The sequence below is a fragment of the Vombatus ursinus genome, unplaced genomic scaffold (assembly GCF_900497805.2).
Source record: "Vombatus ursinus unplaced genomic scaffold, bare-nosed wombat genome assembly UNPS02014822.1, whole genome shotgun sequence".
Taxonomy (NCBI): Eukaryota; Metazoa; Chordata; class Mammalia; order Diprotodontia; family Vombatidae; genus Vombatus; species Vombatus ursinus.
Genome location: NW_020954600.1, coordinates 933588 through 954475, shown reverse-complemented (window position 1 = coordinate 954475; position 20888 = coordinate 933588). Strand labels below are relative to the sequence as shown.

The window sequence follows — 20888 nt, the reverse complement described above, 5'->3', positions numbered from 1 at the left end:
TTCCTAGCTCTGCCTCAGTTTCCTCATAGGTAAAATTAAAGCATTGGCCTTTTCTACTTCAAAATCTTATGATAGAGAGCACCTTGTCCAGACCAGCAGGGTCAGTCTGCAGAGGTCCCAGGCAGTGCCTGATCTCTAGTTCTTAAAATTAAACTACATTCTCCAGAAAAGAAAAACAATCCAAAAGAGAAATGGGGTGGGGGCATTTAGCACTCTGATGCCATTATGGTGATTTCCTTGGTTCTGGGGTATTTTTCATTCTTCTCTCCCCCCTTCACACACACACCCACACCCACACACACACACACACACATTTTTCTTTTTGTATGCTTGGCAGGCCTAGCAAAGGATAAGGATCAGGGTTCAGAAATCCAACTGTCCCTGTAGTTCCCAGGACAGGCAGCATTGTCATTTTGTTCACATTATTATTAAAATGAGTGATTCACTCATATTACAGGCAAAGGATCGTTTACCAGGAAAACTTCACTTTGAAAAACAAAGCCAGTGTGGAGTGCGTCTGTCTTAGAGGAACAGTAATGGCCACCATCCATTTCCTTTTCCCATCCAGTCCCCAAACAGCCAGGCCCCCCCCCCCCCCCCCGTCTATCTCTAGTTGTCCCATTCACTTGCCCACATCTATACATATAATTATCCGGGTGTTTATATACACCCTCAAAAGGCAGAGAAGAGCAGGAAAGACAGAAAGGGACTTCTCTGTCTGTCTTCGTGCCTGCATCGTGACCTCCTTTGCTCTTCCTGCTGTTTCTGTTTCTTGAGTCTGTTTTTCGGTCGATGGGTAACCATACATCCATCAGCATTGTTGGAAGTTAGTGGATTCTGACGACCGAGCAGGCTGCGGTCTGCATGTGCAGCCACACGATTGCCAAAGTCTTCCCATGCTCACATATTCGTAGAGAAGGAAGGAACCTAGATTGGTGCCTTTTTATTTTTAGTTTGTCTCAGTACAACTCATTCCGTCCCAGTGACCATGTCAGCCGCAGCTCCTGTTTGCCTTTGTTTGGGGAAGGAGGAAAGTGCATTTCTAAGCAAGACAAATGAATATTCTCGCCCCCCTCTTCTATTTATTTTCTGGCTCTCCAGGGCAATGGAGTGCCCTGGAAACAGAACTTTTCTTAGTTTGGGTTTTGATGCCTTTTTTTTGCTTTTTAAACAAATCCTCTTCGGGCAGTAATTCCAATGTGTGATCAAAATTCTGTCACAGACTGTCCCACACAGCTTTTAACTAGGACATTTAAAAAAAAAATCATTCCACAGCTTTTTTCACCAATAACATTACTTTTTTTCTTACAAATTGGTATGTTTGTCGCTGTGAGTATTGTGGATACAAGGTAACATTTGTTTGCAAGTAAAATGATGGAATTCCAGAGCTGCTTTTGTTCCTGGGAAGGAGGGTTGAATGCAGAAGGATGGCCATATTTCCAAGATTCCTCCTTCACCCCCTGCTTTATCTCAATGAGGACATACAGAAAGTATGGAATCAGTGAGCCACTTCCTGGCCTGAGTAACGGTTCCATTGGTTGTTGCTACCCCCAAACCCTGTAATCATTCCAAAGCCAGCTCAATCCACATAGGCTTGTTGGGGTGGAGAGGAGAATCTTAAAGCTGAAAGAGGCCTTAGAAATAGATGAACAGGTCCAGTCACATCATTTCGCAGAGTGAAACTACTGCCCAAGGAAGGGAAAGGGCTTTGCCAAAGGCCACCCAGTCATTTGCAGAGCTGAGACCAGAACCCCAGGTTTCTTTCCTCTTCCTCCAGGGCCCTTCCCGTTGGATTGTGCTGCTACTTTGTCACAGGGCAGAGGTCTTCCCACAACACGAGGATGATATCTCTCGGTAGCCATCATCTTCACCACTAAGCTGCACAGACCACCTTAAGCCTCCATGTGCAAACAGAGTACAAAGCACTTACTGTTATCCTGTGAGGGGTAGAGCTAACGGGGAACAGGCAAAATTAAAAAACCATTTTCCCAGCTGTACCACTCTGACATTCTCTATTCCCAGACCAGGTAAGCTACAGATCCAATAATAGAAACATTCATTAAGGCATAAAGACAAGGATTTTATTCTAGATCTTATTGTGGCACAGTTGGGAGAGTGGATTGATTAATTTTGCCTATTTCCCTTTAGATTTGGTCACCAATAAGAAATTATTTCATTCTTGTCCTGGGAATATTTAACCAATTCCATTCCTGTGGGGAAAAGTAAGGGGCAACAGGATTTTGAGACATCACCTATTTCTGTATGTTGGTTCTGAGGTCTATATTGCAGAGAGCACATTTCATCCTGTAATTTAGAAAAACAAAGCAACATCTGGTGGAATTGGAAATGTAGGTCTCTGGATTGGAATGTCAATACTGGTACAAGTATTGGTCCCAGAACAAACTCCTCAATGTGTTGCTAGGTCAGTTGGGATCTTCTGGTGCCAAAATTCTGCTCTGTTTCTTGGTGCCTAAGGCAGCCTCCCATTTCCTCAATAAATGGGTAGGAGGCTTTTTCCATGCCAGAGTGGCTGTTCATGTTGCTGCTGGAGAAAGGCTTTATTTCCTCCTGGCATTGATGTCCACTTCTCACAATGCCATGTTGTAGCATGCCCTGGACTGGGAAGTTATGGCTAGTTCTATTTCACATCACAAAAGCTTTTTTAGACAATGACATTTCCCCAAGCAAAGAGAGTAAATAATTATTGTATGATGTCTCCTAGCTCCCATCCTATCACATCATGATTGACAGAAGGAGAGAGTTGATACAAGGAAGACTGGTCATATGTCCAGTCATGGAATGGTAACATAGTGATGGTGTTTAGCTTGAATATCATTATTGTATTTTCCTTTACTGCAACATGGGTACCTAGAAGTGAGTTTTCAGAAGCAGTTTGGGAGTGCTATCACTTTAATTCAATGTACATACAGGTTAAGTGAAAATAAGCCCAAATTTACTCATTATTCGTCTAGAGTTCTTTCACATTAAATTATAAAACCAAAGGAACCAGATGTCCATTCATATTGTAGCACACCAAACCTAGACTTTAGGGTGATGAAACAAACCATGAGAGGCTAAAAAGAGATAGCTCTAACAAATGCCCAAGACCGACTCCACAGAAGAATCAGTGGAGACCAACCCTTTCCACTCTTCTTATAAAATCATTTCTTTTTTAAATTATCCTTTTTCTTACCCCATACATAATATAAAACACCTCTGTTAAATAAAGATCATGCTGTCTAAGAGCCTCTCTGACCATTCCTTGGTCTCCTTTGATAATTCGTTCTCCTCCCACTCCGTAGGTGTGGGTAACCCCCAAGGCCTCTCTCTGCATTCTCTCCCTTGGCAATTTCATCCCTTACTGAGCCTAAAGACACTTAAGCACTCACCTCTGAGCCCCTTGCTACTTTCCCCAAATTCAACATGAGCCATTTTGGGTAATCTGCTACCCACATCAGGGCCTGAGCTCCGAAAACTAGAACATGCTTTATTCATAGACCAGATAAGCCACAGATCCAACAGCAGAAGCATTCATTAAGACCTAAGAGCAGCGGAAGTAACAGGAAAATCAAGTATAGAATCGTTTTCTCTCCCATGTGCCAGTGGGTGTTATTTTATTACAAGGTCCAGAGGGATTATAATCTGATACACCCATCACCTCCATTGTGTCACTCACCTTAGTGGAGAAGTACAATCACTAAGTGAGTTGGTGGCACAATCAATCAGTTGAGTTGAACCTGGAATCAGGAAGACTTGAGTTCAAATTCAACCTCAAGACATTTACTATCTGTGTGACCCTGGGCAAGAAACTTAAACACTGCCTCAGTTTCTTCAACTCTAAAATGGAGATGATAATAGTACCTACTTCTGAGAGTTGTTATGAGGACCAAGTGAGTGAATATTTGTAAAGTACTTAGTAGGTAGTTAGTAAAAGATTGTTTCCTTCCTGAACTCAGGACCCAGTAGTAAAAAGTTTAGGTTTCAGCGTCATCTGCCTCGTGGGATTCTCCCCAAACCTCTTAGAGCAGGCAATTGATTGCTCGGGTGGATAAGACAGTGATCATTGGTAATGCGGAGAAGGCAGAGTTCTCTAACTCTTAATTGTACCCTTTCCTCTACCAAGAAGAATAAATTGTCTTTGGACTAAAAAGAGCAGGAAAACAACCACGTGGAAGAGAGTTGAAATCCAAGAAGACAGTAAAGGAGCATTTCCCCATCCCAGGACGGTGGATTTGGAGCCGGAAGGGGTTGGAGCCATCCTCTAGGCCAACGCCCTCATTGGACAGCTGAGGAAACAAGGCCCACTCATCCAGTGCCACGCAGAGTAGTAGCTGGTAGTGCTGGGACTCTCAGTCCAGCACTCTTTGCACCGCAGCACACTCTGAATAGCATATAAATTCCAAGGGAGCTTACAGACCGCCGGTCAGCTGTCCCTTGCTCTCACTACACGCCCAACTCATCTTTTTCTTTTTTTCTTTTCTTTTTTTTCCTCATTTCTCTGCTAATAAGATCTGTTTCAGTGAACTTTGTTTCATGGAGAAGCTTGGAATAATTAAAAGAACTGAACAATTTACCAAAGATAATCCAGCTCATTTACCTATGAGGCAGGATTAGAATTCAGATCTTCCTGATTCTGAGTCTAGCACTCTATCCGCAATTCCACCTAGCAGAGAAGCTCTTTGGGATGTTCATACTACTGAACAGCACATTGTGGACAATGGACATGTTTTATCCGCTTGATATTTGCGGCGTGGATAATTGCGGCTCTCAGTTGAGAGATTCTGTGGCATTCTGGGGCTTAATGCAGTTCTCACTGTCTTCTGCGAAAAGACGTCTCAATCCATGTACCTCACCCTGTTCTACTGGGATTGTGTACATCACTGTAGAAATGTGGTCTGCCTCTTCCTTTCTCATGCTTTCATCAAGGATGCCCTTGATATTGTAGGTAGATTATTCTTGTACAAATTTTGTAGAGAAGGGAAAGTAGGCATGTGGATCAATAGTTACTGATATTCTCTTGGTCCTCTTTTTGAGGAATGATAACATTCAAGATTTCTCTCTACCCCTTTGGCATCCTGCACTCTTTCAGATAATGAGAATCACTGCCTTCGTGTCCTCAACACTACATCACCTGTAGCACGGACTTCTTTTGTGTCTACTTATACTAGTCCACCAGTCCATGTGTGCCCGCATCAAAACAGATTTTATACTCCGTGAGCAAAGCAGAATCATAGAAGCACAAAGGAAACACGAGCAGCACAAACCTAATGGACTGCTTTTGCCCGATCTGGTGGTGCCCCCTCGAACTTGTATCAGACTAAGCAGCTGCAATCGAGCACGCCGCAACCTGACTCCAGCATTGTGATGTCACTGGTCTTCTTCAAAATCAAAGAATGAACAACTTTCTGTCTGATCTTCTCATCTTCTCAGTGCCATCTTATTTTTTAAAAACATTTTATTTGTTTTAATCAGCCAACATCTGCCCTTTTACACTCCCACCAATTGAGAACACAAGAAAAACAAAGCCCATTAGAAACACGTATTGCCAAGAAAAACAAATTTCCCCATTGATGGTGTCCAGACAGTTTGTCTCACTCTGCTTTCTGTGTCCCTCACCTCTCTGCCAGGAAGTGGGGATTTCATCATGAGTCCTCTGAAGTTGGTCATGATGCTGATAAGAGTTCAGCACAGTAGTATTCTATTCTTGAATAGTATTGAATACTGTTGAATAGTATCTTGAATAGAATTAGAATAGTATTCTATACTTGAATATACCATAGTTTGTTTATCCATTCCCCAACTGATGGGTACCCCCACAGATTCTCATTCATTGCCACCTCAAAGAGTTATATTTTCATACATCCGTGGAGTTTGTTTTGCTTAGGACTAAAACTTCCCTTTGTCTAACCACATTCTATGTCCTTTGCCTCCATTTCCCCTTTCCCTCCTATTTCCCTGTTGAGTGAAATGTATTTCTGTACCCAGCTATTTGTGTGTGTTTTCTTCCTTCTTTTGACCAGTTCAGATGAGAGTGAGGTAAAGGTGTCAGCCACTCCCCTTCACCTCCTCCTCCTTTTTGTATAGACATTTACTTGTGTACTCAATTATGAGAGATAATTTTCCTTCACCTTCCTTTCTGTCCTTTCCTCCCCCTTTTCATTTATTCCTCTTCCTCTTTCTTTCTTTTCTTAAGATCATCAAGATATAACGGAACTATTCCCAGGCCTTGTCTAATTTTTATGAACTCTGATGAATGCAAGTTCAGAAAAAAACACATGTATCATCTCTCCAAATCTGAATATAAGCAGTCTATCCTTGTTTGGTCCTTATCATTGCTCATTCATGTCTGCTCTTTTTATGTTTCTCTTCGCTCTTGTGTTTGAACTTCAAAGTTTCTTTTCGTCAGTATTGCTTGAAAGGCCTCTATTTCATTAAAGATTCACTTCTTCCCCTGTAGCATTATACATGGTTTTGCTGGGTAAGTTCTTCTTGGCCATAAGCCCATCCTTTGCCTTCTGAAATATTGCATTCCAAGTTTTTTGCTCATTTATACCGGCAGCTACTAAGTCATGTGTGATCACATGGTTCCCTGGTATTTGGATTCATTCTTTCTGGCTGCTTCATATGTTTTATTTGACCTGGAAGTTCTGTATTTTGGCTATGATATTTTTGGGAGTTTTCATTTTGAGTCTTCTTTCAGAAAGTGGCTGGTAGCTTCTCTGTGTTTCCATTTTGCCCTCTGCTTCTAAGTGATATAGATGGTTCTCTTTTAAGATTTCTAGAAATATGATGTCTAGACTCTTTAGTCATGGTGTTCAGAAAGTCCAATGATTCTTCAATTTTTTTTCTCAATCTGTTTTCCAGGTTGTTTGTTTTTTGCTTTATTTTGAGATACTTTATATTTTCTTCTGTTTTCTCAGCCTTTTGACTTTGTTCAGTAGTCCTTGTTGCCAGTAGAGTCATTGGCTTCTGTCTGTCCCATTTTAATGGGAGAGGGAGTTTGTTGGTTGGTCCAGGTATTGGACTTCTTGTGCCAAGCTGTTAATTCCCTTTCCAATTCTTTCTTCCAAAGCTCTCGTTTCTTTTCCAATTTTTTTCACAATCACTCTCATTTCATTTATAAAAAGTATCAAATGAGACAATATTTGTAAAACTCTTAGCACAATGCCAGGCACATAGTAGAAGCTTAATAAATGCTTACTCTTTTACCCTTTTTCCAATTTTTTCCTCTAGTTCTCTCATTCCACTTATAAAAAAAAACCACTTTAAACTCTTGCTTCATGTCTTCCAGGAATTGTACTTGAGTGTGTACCCGAGTTATTTTTTTTCTCTGAGGCTTGGAGTTATTCTCTTCTGCTGATTTTGTGTCTTGAACATCCCTGCCACCCTAGTAGCTTATTTTGGTGGGGCTCTTTTTTTGTTTACTGAACTTACTTCTTGACTTTGGCTTTGATGTTAGGGCTGGGCTATGTTTCTGGAGGGAAGTTCAGGAATGGTGCTGTTGCTGCTTTCCTGGGGTATGTAGTGTTGTGTTTTCCAGGATCTCAGGGAATAGGCTAGGGACCTGCAAGCTTTCAGTGCTCCCAAAGTGATCTGATCCAGGGAAAAATCTGATTGCTGGTCTCCTGGTCTAAGTTCTGCATGGCCAGGTCCCTGACCTGGGTTTGGGTGTGTGCAGGAGTAGACTGCTACTGGACTCCACCCCTATGAGCCAGCTGGAAAGCTCTGTTGATTCAGTGACAGAACTGTAGGCTGTGCTTTGGTCTGGGACTCCTGCCTTGGTAATTCCTCTGCAGGTTGAGCCCGATGCTAAAAATAAGGCCCTGCTCTGTGCCTGGGGTCCGAGGCACCCCGCTGCTATTGCTGGCTGCTGAATTTCCTCCCCTCTCCACACACAGCCTGGGCCTCCCAAATCCAGAATGCCCTTCTCAGTCTGCCTTGAATCTGTGACTGGAGAATGGTTGACAAAGCTTCCAGCTGACATTCGATCCTGTCACAGTGCTCCACATGGGTCTGAGAACTCCTCCCATGCTGGCGTCCAACCTCTCTTTGGATTTCGGAGCACTCCCTGCAGTGTCCACAGAGCTGAGCTGAGCTGAGCTAGACAAATGATTCACTGTGACTTTTCCTGGAACCCCCCTCAGAATTCAGTCTGGTACACTGTCTAGATCTGTCTGGAGGAGTTTGTGGACGGGAGCCAAGGCACCATTTCCTACAACTTCACTATCTTAACTCCACCTCCCCTCAAGGCCATTTTTGCCTTCTTATACACTAGGGGAGCCATGAGGCTAGAATCCAAAAAGGGTTCCTCCACAATCCTTTGTGCTGAAAAGAGTGTAAACCACTTTACACATCATCTCCATCTCTGCTTATGTTGTCTTCTTTCCAGTTTCATACTTCTAGGCCCTCATGATGACTTGACCCACTTTTTTTGCAAACTTGTTTTTCCCTTCACTGTTTTATGATGCCTGTGACTTTGCATCATCCTCCATAAGCTTTATAAATGCTTGTGTGTGCTAAAGCAGTGCTGTTCTTGGCTTCCACGTCTCTCCACTTTTCAATGAGATCAGGGTTGGCTCACTGAGGCAATTTCTAGGTTCTTTTGTTCTCATTATGGCAGTTATTTAAATTAGTTAACCTTCTTTAGAGAATGATTGCAATGGACAGAGAGAGAGAATATGAGTAGAAGGAATAGAGCTTTTATTAAGCACTTACTATGTTCCAGGCATTGTACTAAGTATTAGGGATACAAATGTAAGTGAACAAGTGCAAGGAAGCAAATATAAGTCAGCAAGCAAAACAGTCCCTGCCTTCAAGGAGAGACAACAGATAAAGGGGACCTGGAAGAAAGGCTGTGCATGCGTACAGCAGTTGGGAAGTGACCTAAGTAAGGTAAGACCTCAGCTGGTGAAGCCCAGGGTTGTTCCAGGGGCAAAGCCCAAAGTTCCAGTAATGGGGAGGGAGAAGAGTGAGATGGGTGACAAGGGTGCAAGTAATGTGGTTTAGAAGTAATGGCAAGGAAGGGATTATTTACAAGTATTTACATAACCTTTTTAAGAAATGGTTATAATCTGTGTCAATGTCTGTTCCTCTGTTCGTTTCCCAATTTTGAGTATCACTACTTTTTTTAAAAGTCAGATTAGAGTTTTAACTGTGTACAGTATTGTTTTCTCATTTTTCTTCTAGTTTTGCATTAGTTCTTATCTTTTATTCTTTCTAACTGTACACAGTTGATTCAGAAATGACTGACTCATGTCAGTAATAACTTTTTAAAAATCTGTTAAAATGTTTCATTTTCTGTGATTTTACTTGATACTTGTCATGTGCGGTGTATCTCAACTCCTTTTCCAAAGAAAGCATTCGTGTCATATAGGCATGAAGCTTTTGTAGCCAGACTGATAACCTTCTGGAAAATGTAGCCCAAAGAATTTCTCCTGATGAGTTATGCTCTCTGGGTCTGAAGCATGATGGGAAATAAAACCCTCAGGATTTTTCTCTTCATTCCATCTGTTTGTCAGGATAGATGAATCTGAATGTCCTGGCACCTGACCTTCAACATCTCCAAAACTGAATTCACACACAGCACCTCTCCTCTAAAACCTGCCACTCCTCCTGATTTCCCAGCCACCCAGACTAAATGCTTGGTGTCGTCTTCTGCTATCCCTTCCCCCACAGCCATAGCACCTCTCATGTTCCCTCCTCCACCTGCTTATCCGCCCTCACCCGGATGGACCGTTGTACTAACAGCCTCCTGGCGGGTCCTCCCACTTCTGATCTTGACCATATCGAGTCCATCCTCCCCAACCCAGGAGGCACAGATCGGAGCAGGCTGCTCGCTGCCTTTGTCCAAAACCTTACCTGGCCATCCCTTGGCTAGAGGCCAAAGAGCCCGCCCCATTTCAAGCCTTCTCCAAACTGGTGCCAACCTTTCTTCCCAGACATATTGCATGCTGTCTCTCTCTGAACTTGTTTGGTCTTTTCCTGCCCACACACATTTACACAGGCCATTCTCCACCCTGCCTCCCCCTCCCCCCCCCCATCCTCCCATGCTTGGGACAGATTCCTTCCTCAATTCTACCTGTTGGAATCATTCTTTTCTCCCAAGACCCAACTTCAATCCACCTCCTCCAGGGAATCTCCTTTGTTCTCCTCAACTAAAAGGGACTCTCTGTCCTTGCAGCTTCCTAGAGAAGCTTACTGGGCGATTTTCCTTTTCATCTGGCATCTTTTTCCTACATTGTCATTGGTCTAGATCATATCTAGGAGAGGCTACTCAAATGGAGGATTTGTGGCATCTACTCCTGCACTTACCACAGGACCTTGCATACAGTAGATGCTTAATAAATGCTTGTCAAATTTGAATTTGAATCCCATGAGCCCAGGGTATGGGAACCTAACCCAAAGATGTTTCCAGACCTCTTGGGGCCTTGGGGTAAGTACCAAGTGCATCAAGATGTGAGAAGTTTGTCCTCCTCCCACTTGCTGTCCTTGAAGAAGAGAAGTATTTACTCAGCTGTGGCCTGTGCACAAAGCCTCAGTGCCCTAGAGACAGGAAGGAGCAGTGTGGTCATGCCCTGGACTGCCCGTGTCCTTCCCAGCAGCTCTTGGCAGGCCATGCTGGGCAGAGGCAAGTGCCGCTGTTTGAGATGAGCTCTCAGAAACCTCCAGAGGAGAACTAGGGAAACTGTCCCCACTGAGAACCGTACAGACTCTCTCTCAGCTGCGACACTTGTTCCCTTTCCTGTGTAGTAGGTGCTCATCAAGGTTGGGCAGCCCCTTCAGCCGGGGCTCCCCAAGACACAATTGCATTGCATTATTTTACCCCAAAATGCCCCCTGTTAAGCCCCCTAAACATCTAAGGCTGAACCTGGATCCAGAGGTCTTCAGGGAAGACCTCTTGAGAAGACAGTGAGAAGCTTCCCCAAGTCTGGAGGCTGGCATTCTTCCACTTTTTTCCTTTAGTAAAAACCACCCTGACCCTGGGAGTCTCCCCATTTCCAGGGTAGAGAGGAGAGATGGAGGCCAACAGCCAGGCATCCCTGCTGCCCTTCTGAAGAGCCCCTGGGACCCTGTGATGAGGAGACAGTGACCAAGCTGCCCCACACAGCTTCAGAGGCAAGCATTTGCCACAGAGAGAAGACCAGATGTAGGAAAAGGCAGAGGAAGATCATTATCTTCCTTTTCCCCTTCTCCTGCAGGCCAGCATGGGAGAGCATAGAGGTATCCCTTCCCACTGGCTGGCTTAATTGACTTAACCCAGAAGCGTCATGCAACTCATCCTGAGCATGGGAGGGTATGAATAGCAGAAGAAAATCTTTGGAGTCAGTGGATTGATTGTGGACACCCCATTAGCTGTAAATGGAGTTTCTGCAAAGCAAACCCTGTTTTCCCACTAATATTTTAGAAAACTGGAGCTGGGCTCCCATAGGTGGAAAATCTAATAAGCTGAGTTGGAAACTTGGAATGAGTGAAGAAGGTGGACAACAGCAGTTTCTAAGACCACAGGGAAGACACTGAGGCCTTAAACCAAGGGAAGTTTTCTTGTTTTGCTTGACCCCTTGTCTTTGTTACGGGGGAGGGGCTGATGTGGGGGGAGGACACAGGGAAAGGACAGGAATGTGAAAGGAAAAAGACATAAGCAAAACACAGGTACACATGCCTTTCCTGATCGGTGTACACAACGTACACACTCGTGGATTATGTTTATGCACATAGATGTATGGATTCACATAACTGGGTGAACGTACAAGAGAGTTTTGATTGCTGTTTCCCTGAAGCAAAAAAACAAAAACCCCCAGCTCTTCCTAAGGAGACGGGAGAGCCTCACATTAAACTGTCAGAGGCAGATAGACACCACGCTGTGGGCCAGCTGGCCACTGATCACTGGCTAACTAGTTTTGTTGGCCGTGTGCAAACCCCGTCTTGGAAGCACTTTGATTTGCACTTTTTTTTCCTTCCAGCTTCTGAGGAGACTTTTCTTTTCCACAAACAATCTACAGGTAAAAGTTGAGGTTTCTGGTGCAGCCGTCCTAATTATCTGCTGTCAAAAGAGGCAGGCCAGAGAGGGCGACAGGACCTTGGGCTCAGCCCCCAGAAGCTGCAGTTCTAGGGATCCCACTCAGGAGCCGGGGCCCTGAGGCCAGTCACTCAACGTTGGGAGGCTGGGTTTGCTCATCTCTGTGACAATAGTGCCTGAGTTGTCCTGAGATGAGATGCGTGAAAAGAGTAACGTGCACTTTAAATGCCAATTGCTACTATTGTTTTTGTTGTTATCACCATCATCATTGTGGCAGGAAGCCATCTTTGACATCCAGAAGACCTGGGTTCAAGTCCTGCCTCAGACACATACTAGCTGTGACTATGAGTCAGTCATTAAAGCTCTTTGTCCCACAGCCCATTCTTTAAAGACCACAAATTACAAAGAAGTTGCTAATCTGTGTTGGAGAGAGGAAGTCCCCACACTGGGAATTCTCTCTACTGATAAAATCACAGGTCCAGGGGTTGGGAGGTGGGGGTGGGGAAGAGTAAGCATGAAGTAGTGGAAAGATCAATGGCTTTGAAGTCAGGGGACGTGACTTCTGACCCTTACAAGGAGGGTCACCCTAATCAAGTCACTCATGCTCTCTGTGCCTCAGTTACTTCACCTGTAAGACAGGGATAACAATATTTGTATGAATTCTATCGTGTATTTTCTATCCCCCAGGGTTGTTGTGAGGAAAGTCATATTTCAACTCAGAAGAATTACATAGTATTTTATTTATTTCCGTTCTTAAAGTCCTGTGACTCCATTAGTATGGTAACTCTGCTCCCTCCACCAGTGCAGATTGGAACCCCTTGAGAGCCAAGAACACATGCCCAGTAGCTACCCTGCTAATGAAGTCATCTACCCTTAGCTCACTAAAGGCTGCTCCTCCAACAGAATTAGAGTGCCCCTCCACTTGAGACTCAAGAATCCAGCTCTCCTCCGTGCCGCAGTGAAGCACCTGATGAGAGCTGGAGTAGAGGAGTCTTGTTTCCATTCTTCTCCCAGTGTTCATAAAATGGTGGAAAGAAAAAATGCTCCACCCTACCTGCCATGTTGCTTTGGGAATGGGCATGAGAATGCCCAAAAGAGAAGTCAACAACCCTGGCCACCCACAGTACTAGGAGAGAAGTGTGATCAGGTAGAGAATGATCTGACCTTGATCTTGTCCCAAATTCCACTTTTGTTCTGCCTTTGAACTTTCAGGACCCGCTGGTTGAGTCTTCCCTAATTGCGGGGGATTCCTTGGGAGAAGTGAAGGCATCTCTTTGTGAACGGAGCTTACCTGCCCAAACCTCCTCTCTGCTCTGTTGGTGGGTCCCTCGGGCACAGGGGTTCTCTTCCTTCCCCTGCAGCTTTTTGGGGCCCATGCACTGGGTTACCTGAGCTGCATCTGTTTGCCGGGCTTTCCTATTGACTGTAATTAGAACCTTTTAGACTAAACTTCTTCCATAAAAAGGTCCAATTCACATGAATTGTCTCCTTGATCCAGTTCACCTGGAGCTATTTAGATCCTGCCATTTGCAGTAGGGGTGGAACAAGTCTTTATGCCCCCCACATAGAGTAGGATAAGATCCAGGAACATGAAGGATTGCTTTTCCTAAAATTAAAGCCCCATGCCTCCCTCAGCGCCTCAGGAAGTGACTCTGGGTCCTCAACGGACATAAACTCCGCCAGGCTGGCTGTGAGGGGCCGTTGGACCATAGGTCTGGTGTCCCAGGGTGAGCCTAACTGAGCCCCATGGCCAGCAAGCGATGAACTTTCAAGTCTGTGGTAGAGAGGCTGTGATCTGCATTGGTGAAGAAAGTGCCTACACCTGGAAAAGCGCAGGTTCCCTGAAGTATGTACTGAAACCTCACCTAGGAGACCCCCCCCACCATGGGGAGCCACAGAGCCTCTCAGAACGCCTGAGCAGATGTGTCTGGAGAAGGCCTCAAACCACGAAATGCTGCTGCTCCATGATGCTCGGACTGCGCCCATGGTCTTAGCCTCTGGAGAATCTCTGAGTCAGGGCTCTGCTACCTCGGCCTCCTCAAGGCATCTCATGCACCCGTGTCTTCTGCATGAAGCTGACCTGATCCCCCCATCCGCCCAGATTGGCCAGAAGGTAACTGCTCCGTATATATCGGCACTTGGTTCTTCGGCTGTCTATGTGCTTGTCACTGCGAGTAAGAGCCGTTCGTTCTTGGTCCTTGTGAATCCCCAGCACCCAGCATAAGGCCTGGCATGCTGTAGGTGCTTAATAAATGCTTGTTGATCGATCAGTTGGTTCAAGGGATTTATCAGCCAAGCTTCAAAGTATGCTGCTACTCCCTCGCGTTTTTTTTTGCCCTTTGATGGTCCGGGAGCTGTCACCTGTGGGGAAAGCTCTGAGTTTAAATGCAAATTTTATCACTCACAGAGCTCTGGATATTCACTTTTATAATGTCAACCTCCAAGTCTAGCAGAGCAATGCTTCTGAGTGGCAAATACCTCTGCCTTTTGGCTCCCCCTAAAACCACCCTTTCAGAAGAAATAGAATTGCCCTTTTGGAAGCATCTGGGTGTTGAGGTGGAATCTGGAAGCTGAGCCTGGAATCAGGAAACCCTGAGTTGAAATCCAGCCTCAGGCACTTAATAGCTGTGTGACTCTGGGCAAATCACTTCACCTTTGACTATGTTTCCTTATCTGTAAAATGGAGATCATAACAGCATCTCCCTCCCAGGATTGTTGTGAGGATCAAGTGAGATATTCATAAAGCACTTTAGCACAGTGCCTTACACGTAGTTGTGTGTTTCGTCCTTGTTCTTGAAGACGACCATGACATCAGGGAGATGATGACATGACTTGCAGTTGACCTTGATTTGAGTGAGGGAGGGCTGTGCAGGGTCATCAGCCTCACTTTCTCCTCCAGTGGCCAGATATCTGGCCTGGGTCCGGTGGTCAGATATGGATCAGGAGACTGGAGATGGCTCAGGATGCAGTGGGGGGCCTTGGCCCTTGTAAGCTAAGGTCATTCCAGGTTCTCACTTTGAGGCAACGCCCACTCAGTGAATAGGCCTCTTTCAGAAGTGAGTCAAGGAATAGCCCCTTTAGTAAAAAAAAAAAAAATCAAACAGGGAGGGGAGGACCCTTAGGGTTGCTGTCCAAACAAATGCTTGTTTCCTTCTATTGTGATCATATTAACTTGATTGGGCATCCTACCCTACCAGGCCCTGTCTTTGCCTACCCTTTGTACCTCCTTCAAGAGAAGATGGGCAGGAAGTTGTTATTCCACTCTCTTGCTTGTCTCTTCAGTGTCCCGTGTAGTGGGTACATCCAGGAGTTGTGAGCCCTTAACATGACTAAAGGATGAAGACTTTGTTTGGGACTTTGACGGCACCCCAGCTTTGAATGGCTCAGGTGTCCCTAGCTGCTAATGGAGTCATTCCTAACCGCTGTGCCCTCTGAAACCCTTTTATTGATAACACATTACATTGCCTTTCATCTTATACATGTGCCTTCCTCTGGAAATTTCTTTGTATGTATTTTGTAGGTAGTTTTCTGTGTGTATGTTCTTCCCCATAGCCCTCCCAGAATGTAAACTTGGTGATGTGGTGGGGCCTTCAGTGTGACTGTAGAACTATATAAGTCCCTAATGGGGAGAGGGAACTCACCGTAGGCCTGTCTTCCAGGGGAGTCTCGAGGAGGGTAGTGCTAAGGCCCTGGGAAGAAGCCCTGGGGCTCATGGGAGGGAAGGAGCATGACTTGATTGTTTATGCACTCCTGTGAGTCAGTCTTTTGTGGTTTTCCATACTTTCAGTGAGGTGATAGAAAGGTTATCCTGTATACAGTATGTGTTGTCAGCTTAAATGCTCGCCGAAGACTTGGGGGCTCTTTTTATCCCCAAGAAAAGAGCTGTAGTCTGACATTCCTGAGGAAGATCTAGGTAGGGGCAAAATGAGCCAAATTCTGGAATCACCGGTTAAAACCCTGGATGGAAACAGCCAAAGAATAATTAATCTGGGGGAGAGGTCCCAGACTGAAAGTGGGAGATGTCGGGCCAAATGTAGGGTGGTGGGTCATGGCTCACAATGACAAAGTGAGAATTTTTGGCTGAGGAACTCAAAGAGCTTTCTGGGATTCCGCCTTTTGTGAACAGGGAAGCAGGGACCTGAAGTACCTGTTTGAGAGAAGCAGCAAGAAGGTGAAAGCATACCAGTGTGTGTGTCTCTATCCCTCTACTGCTCCCTCCCTCTCTCTCCCTTCCCCCACTCTTGTTTCTCTCTGTCTCTTTCTGTCTCTGTCTGTCTCTCTCTACCTCTGTATCTGTCTCTCTCTCTCTGTATGACATTTAAGCTCTAGGGAGCTTAGGTCTCAGTTTCTCCATCAATGTCAGATAACTAACAGCCTTTTTAGCCTTACAAGGATGTTATAAAGATCTGAGAAGATTGGAGAAATGTCAGAGGCCGAGAGAAGTTAAATAATTTGTCCAGAGTCTCCCAGGATTTGAATCCAGGTCACTGCCTTTAAGTCCAGGCCTCTTTCCACTGTTCTGTGTTGTCAGAGCAGGAACTAACCCTCCATGGTCCTTCATGCCAGGGAGAGCTCATCTCCATGTTGAACCCAAAGGGAATCATTAAATGGGGTGAATTTTCATATTCCTTTTCCCGTGCTTAATTGAGGTATGGAGGGGATGCTGGTCTGGCACAGAATACCCCACGGGAGTATGGGTTTTGGCAGGTCATGCCAAGGTACAAAGGCGTGGAATGTGGCCTGACCGCAGATGGAGGGCCTCTTGTCCAAACACTCCAGCCAAAGAGACTCAGCATCTCAGCCCAGGCTGCCCACAGGGTTATGAACTTTTCATCCACTAAGGTAGTAAAGGGGGCAGGGAGCTGGGTCAGTGAAGTCACGGAGTCATGAAATATTTACCTCAGGTATGCATATTGCCCCATTTATTGCTCAAATACTCAAAGCTTCTATGATTTTTGAGTGTAGGGAACCCCAATAAGATCCCCATGGGTGACTTAGTAGATAAGTCCTAGAGAATTAACAGAGGCACAGAGGATGAGTGACTCGCCCAGCACACACAGCTAGGAAATGTTGGAGGTGGGATTTGAACCCAGGTGTTTTTAACTCCAACATCCAACTAGACCAGGCTGCCTCTGCACATGCCGCCATTACTGTGTCTGAATATCTGCTATTCCTAGTATTCTGCAATATGAAGTTTGCCCCATCTTTGTTAATATTTCTGAGGGTGTTCTGAAGATGCCTGAATTTACCTTCATTGTTGACACCTCCCTCCTCAGTGTCTTGGAAAGAGAAGCAGAGTAAAGACCCGTTGGGCCCCAGGAAGAGAACCTGTGTTTATCCTGTCCTTCATTTCTTCTCTTTCGCCTCTGGGAGGTACAGAAGGGCCAGGCACAGAACTTCCTCCTGGGCTATGCCTGAGGTCAGACGGTTGAAGAGAATGCACACTCAGATGGCCAAGGCCACAAAACCCGCCATGATCCTTTGACCCACATTGACGCCGAGACTGTTCCTTTGGTATCGCTGGCCTTGTTGATGTGGTTAGTCTAATTCTCTGCCCCCACCTTGGACTCGGCTTGGATGAAACAGTGGTAGGAACCCAAACCTATCCCCAGGGACCAGCGGGCTTTTTCTTGGAAAAGCATCAGCTCAACTGGCCAGGGAAGGGAATCTGGATTTTTGTGGCCTGGGCTAACTTGGGCCAAAGAAGCCAACCTTCTGTGATCATCATCTCCATCTCCAGAGTGTGGCCATGCCCTCTGGATCCCCTCTGCTTGCCCTGCTCCCTGCTGGGACCGCTTGGTGTCACTTGCATCTCACTTTACCACTGGCACTTCCTTCCATAGTTTAAATATTGTTGCATAGAGAAATCTTGCAAATTGCTGCTGCAGGGCTGATCTACAGCCTTTTGGATGGAGAACATGCAATCACAAGCAACTTTTGAGCATCAGTCTCTCTTCTTTCCCTTGGGATTCCATCAGCCTCCCTGGATTTTGCCTTGCCGTGGCTGCCATCTCACAAGGCAATTCCTTTTCCATCGTGAATCATTTGGTTGCCTCTCCTGTATACTTTGGATCTCTGCTCTGTTCTTCCTAGAATAGGATGACCCTATCTCTATGCAGACTTCCCAAAGAGGCCAGCCCGCTGCCATGCTGGATGACAAAGTAATAAACTCTGCGGGTTCTGCTCTGCACTGCCCCCCACCCTGCCCCCTACATTGCAAGACTCAGTCGGCCTCAGGACTCCTTCCAGATGTTGTGTGCATGGTCCTCAGGCATGTTGTGGTGACTGTTACTGTGCCAGTGGATTTCAGCACATTTGTCCAGCTTTGAAATGATTCCTTCTTCCAGATATTTATGTACAAGTAAAACCAAAGGCTGACATCAAGGCACCCCTCTTGTTCCCTCTATTCACCCTTCTGCTTCCCAGCCCAATAAACTTTACTAATCCCGATCCGCCTCCTTTGCTAGCCAGGTCCCTCCAGCAGGAACCTCTGGCTTCCAATCCCAGCCCTAGATTTTACTGATGAGCGAACCCTTCATTTCAGATCTTCCTTTCAGGACAATTCTGCTGAACGTCATTCTGGGGCCCGTGGAATGAGGAGGGGGCAGTGTAAAAGGGAGGAGATCTGATGCTCTCTCTTCTGTTTCCCTGCAGATTTGCTGACCATGAAGGAATACCACTGTTTGCTGCAGTTACTCTGTCCAGACTTCCCACTGGAGCTCACTCAGAAGGCAGCCAGGTGAGGCTTTTTAGCTGGACCCCAAATGGTAAGAATGGAGTGGAAACTAGGCTCTGAGCAGAGCCACTCTAGAGGAAATGGTCTGTGGAAGGAGAGCCCCCGAGGAATCCTGTGTTGCCGTTCTTTCCTAAGTGGGCCTGAGGCTGTCCTAGGATTACTGTGGTAGAGTGCAGGGTTCGGATGAGTCTGGAAGCAGGCACAAAAAGGAGCAGGTGAGGAGGACCAGCAAAGCCTCTGGGAAGGAAGGCATAAGAGCTGTCAGTGACTTAGAAGAGGAGGTCTTGGGAATGGACTGAAGCTCTGGAGGTGGTAAAACATCGTTGAGGTTTGAGGGGAGAGAAACATTTACTAGTTTACTACTAAACCAAAAAGAGACTTAGCTTTCAGAAGCACTTGGCAGAAAAAGTCTGGGAACTCTAGCTCTCTGTGGTTGGTTGTACTGCCTCTAACACTTCTGGCCAGACAAGGTAGTTGAGGTATGCCTCGGGGAATTTTTATTTTCTAAGTATAAAACTTGATTTAGGATAGCAAACAGAAAGACAGCAAAACTGGGGAATGCTGTAAGTGAAGACTTATCCTGAAAGTATCTCCCTGTTCCCCCTTCCTTGCCATTATGACAGACTTTTTGAGTCTGCGTCCCTCAGAAGCCCACGTAGTAATCCAGAAGAGGACCTCACCTCCGTGAAGGTGTATTTGTGTGTGCCACGTGCACACACACATGTGGATCCACACCCATCATCTCCATCTAGCTTTCCGTGGCCTTGTGTCTGTTCCTGGCACTCTGTCCATCTGCAGCTGTCCGGTGTCACAGGTTCAGCGCAAGGCCACGGTTTGACCTCCACCTCAACTGACTACCTTTCTCCTGTCAAGAGCTGCTTTTCATGGCTCAGGTTCCCAGGGTTCTGCCCTCCTGAAACATGAACAAACAAACCCAAAAGACTTACTCCTACTCAAGAAATCAGGAGGTCTCACGCTGCCAGAGACAGATACCCAGTGGAATTCCCATTGCCGCGGGCCATTTGGCAACTCATGACTGTAGCTAATTTTGCTGGCCATGTGTGAGACTTGTTTTGGAATCGTTTCTAGACACCTTGGTTTTTTTCATCTCTCTCCTCACACACCCAGGACACTTCTAAGGAAATGTCTTCTCCAAGAGCAGCTCACAGGTCACGCCAAAGTCTTAGGCCCTGCCGTTTCTGAGTTATGCACTAGCCAGGGAGCCCTGGATGGTTCTGAACTGAAAAAGAGATGTGTGCCCCCTCATGGGCCAGTGGAATGGATTTGCCCCCAGCTTACCATCACAGTTTCCCCCGGGCTTCGACCAGGCTGAGGAAGACCTATCCCTGAAGAAGAATTCTCTGGAAGAGTTCAGCCTGAGAGCTGGTGTAGAGAAATGTCCCCAGGTCCTCACCCTGACCTTGGACATATACCTGATTAGTGTGAGGGCAGGACTCTGATTGGCTGCCACCAGTCTCACTCACACTCTCACTATTGCCCTTGCTGGTCAAGCCTGTGGCACCCTCTTCTTCCCCCTTTCTCCTTGGGAGGGGAGGACTGTGTGCTACCCCAACGACCTCTCCTGGCCCCCGCTCCCGCCAGTTTGCATCCTTCCCCTCTACCTGTGTCCCTGCGTCCTGGACCCTCACAGGATGTAGGACAAGATCATTTCATCTAAGCCCCTCTCACGCACGTGGAGATGAAAGCCCAGAGACTGAAAGTGACCTGCCAGCCACAGAGCCAGACCTTGAACCCGGGGACTTTGGATTAATTGCCACTGAATAGATGAGGCTAGTCGTAGCATGTGTCAAGGACCGCCATGTCCCTCAGCATCATTGCCAGTGGGTCTCTGGAGCTCCTGTTTGTCACACCCAGAAGTCTGCTACTGGGATGCAAGATTGCCCAGCCTGGATCCAAGGATCTGTGGCATCATGGCCGCAGTGATCTGCCCAGGGAGCCTGTCGGTGGGCACATTGTGGCAGTGCCAGCGCCAACGTCAGGGGAGTGACGGGGGTGAGTCAGGAAGGCCATGATCCTCCTGGGAGACCATCACACTTAGGCAGAAGTTCGTGATCCCCGTTCTCCTTGGACGGGCGTCTGTGGTCCCTAGAATTGCACATCCATGACCTTCCTGTG

At 46.1% G+C, this 20888-nt stretch overlaps 1 protein-coding gene across 1 annotated transcript in view; it reads left to right on the top strand.

Annotated features, from left to right (window-relative positions):
• Positions 1 to 20888, top strand: part of CUNH11orf49 (chromosome unknown C11orf49 homolog) — a 178787-nt gene that overhangs the window by 141998 nt on the left and 15901 nt on the right. The window contains 1 exon segment of the mRNA XM_027837751.1: positions 18671 to 18755. Coding sequence (XP_027693552.1) covers positions 18671 to 18755 — 85 coding nt within the window.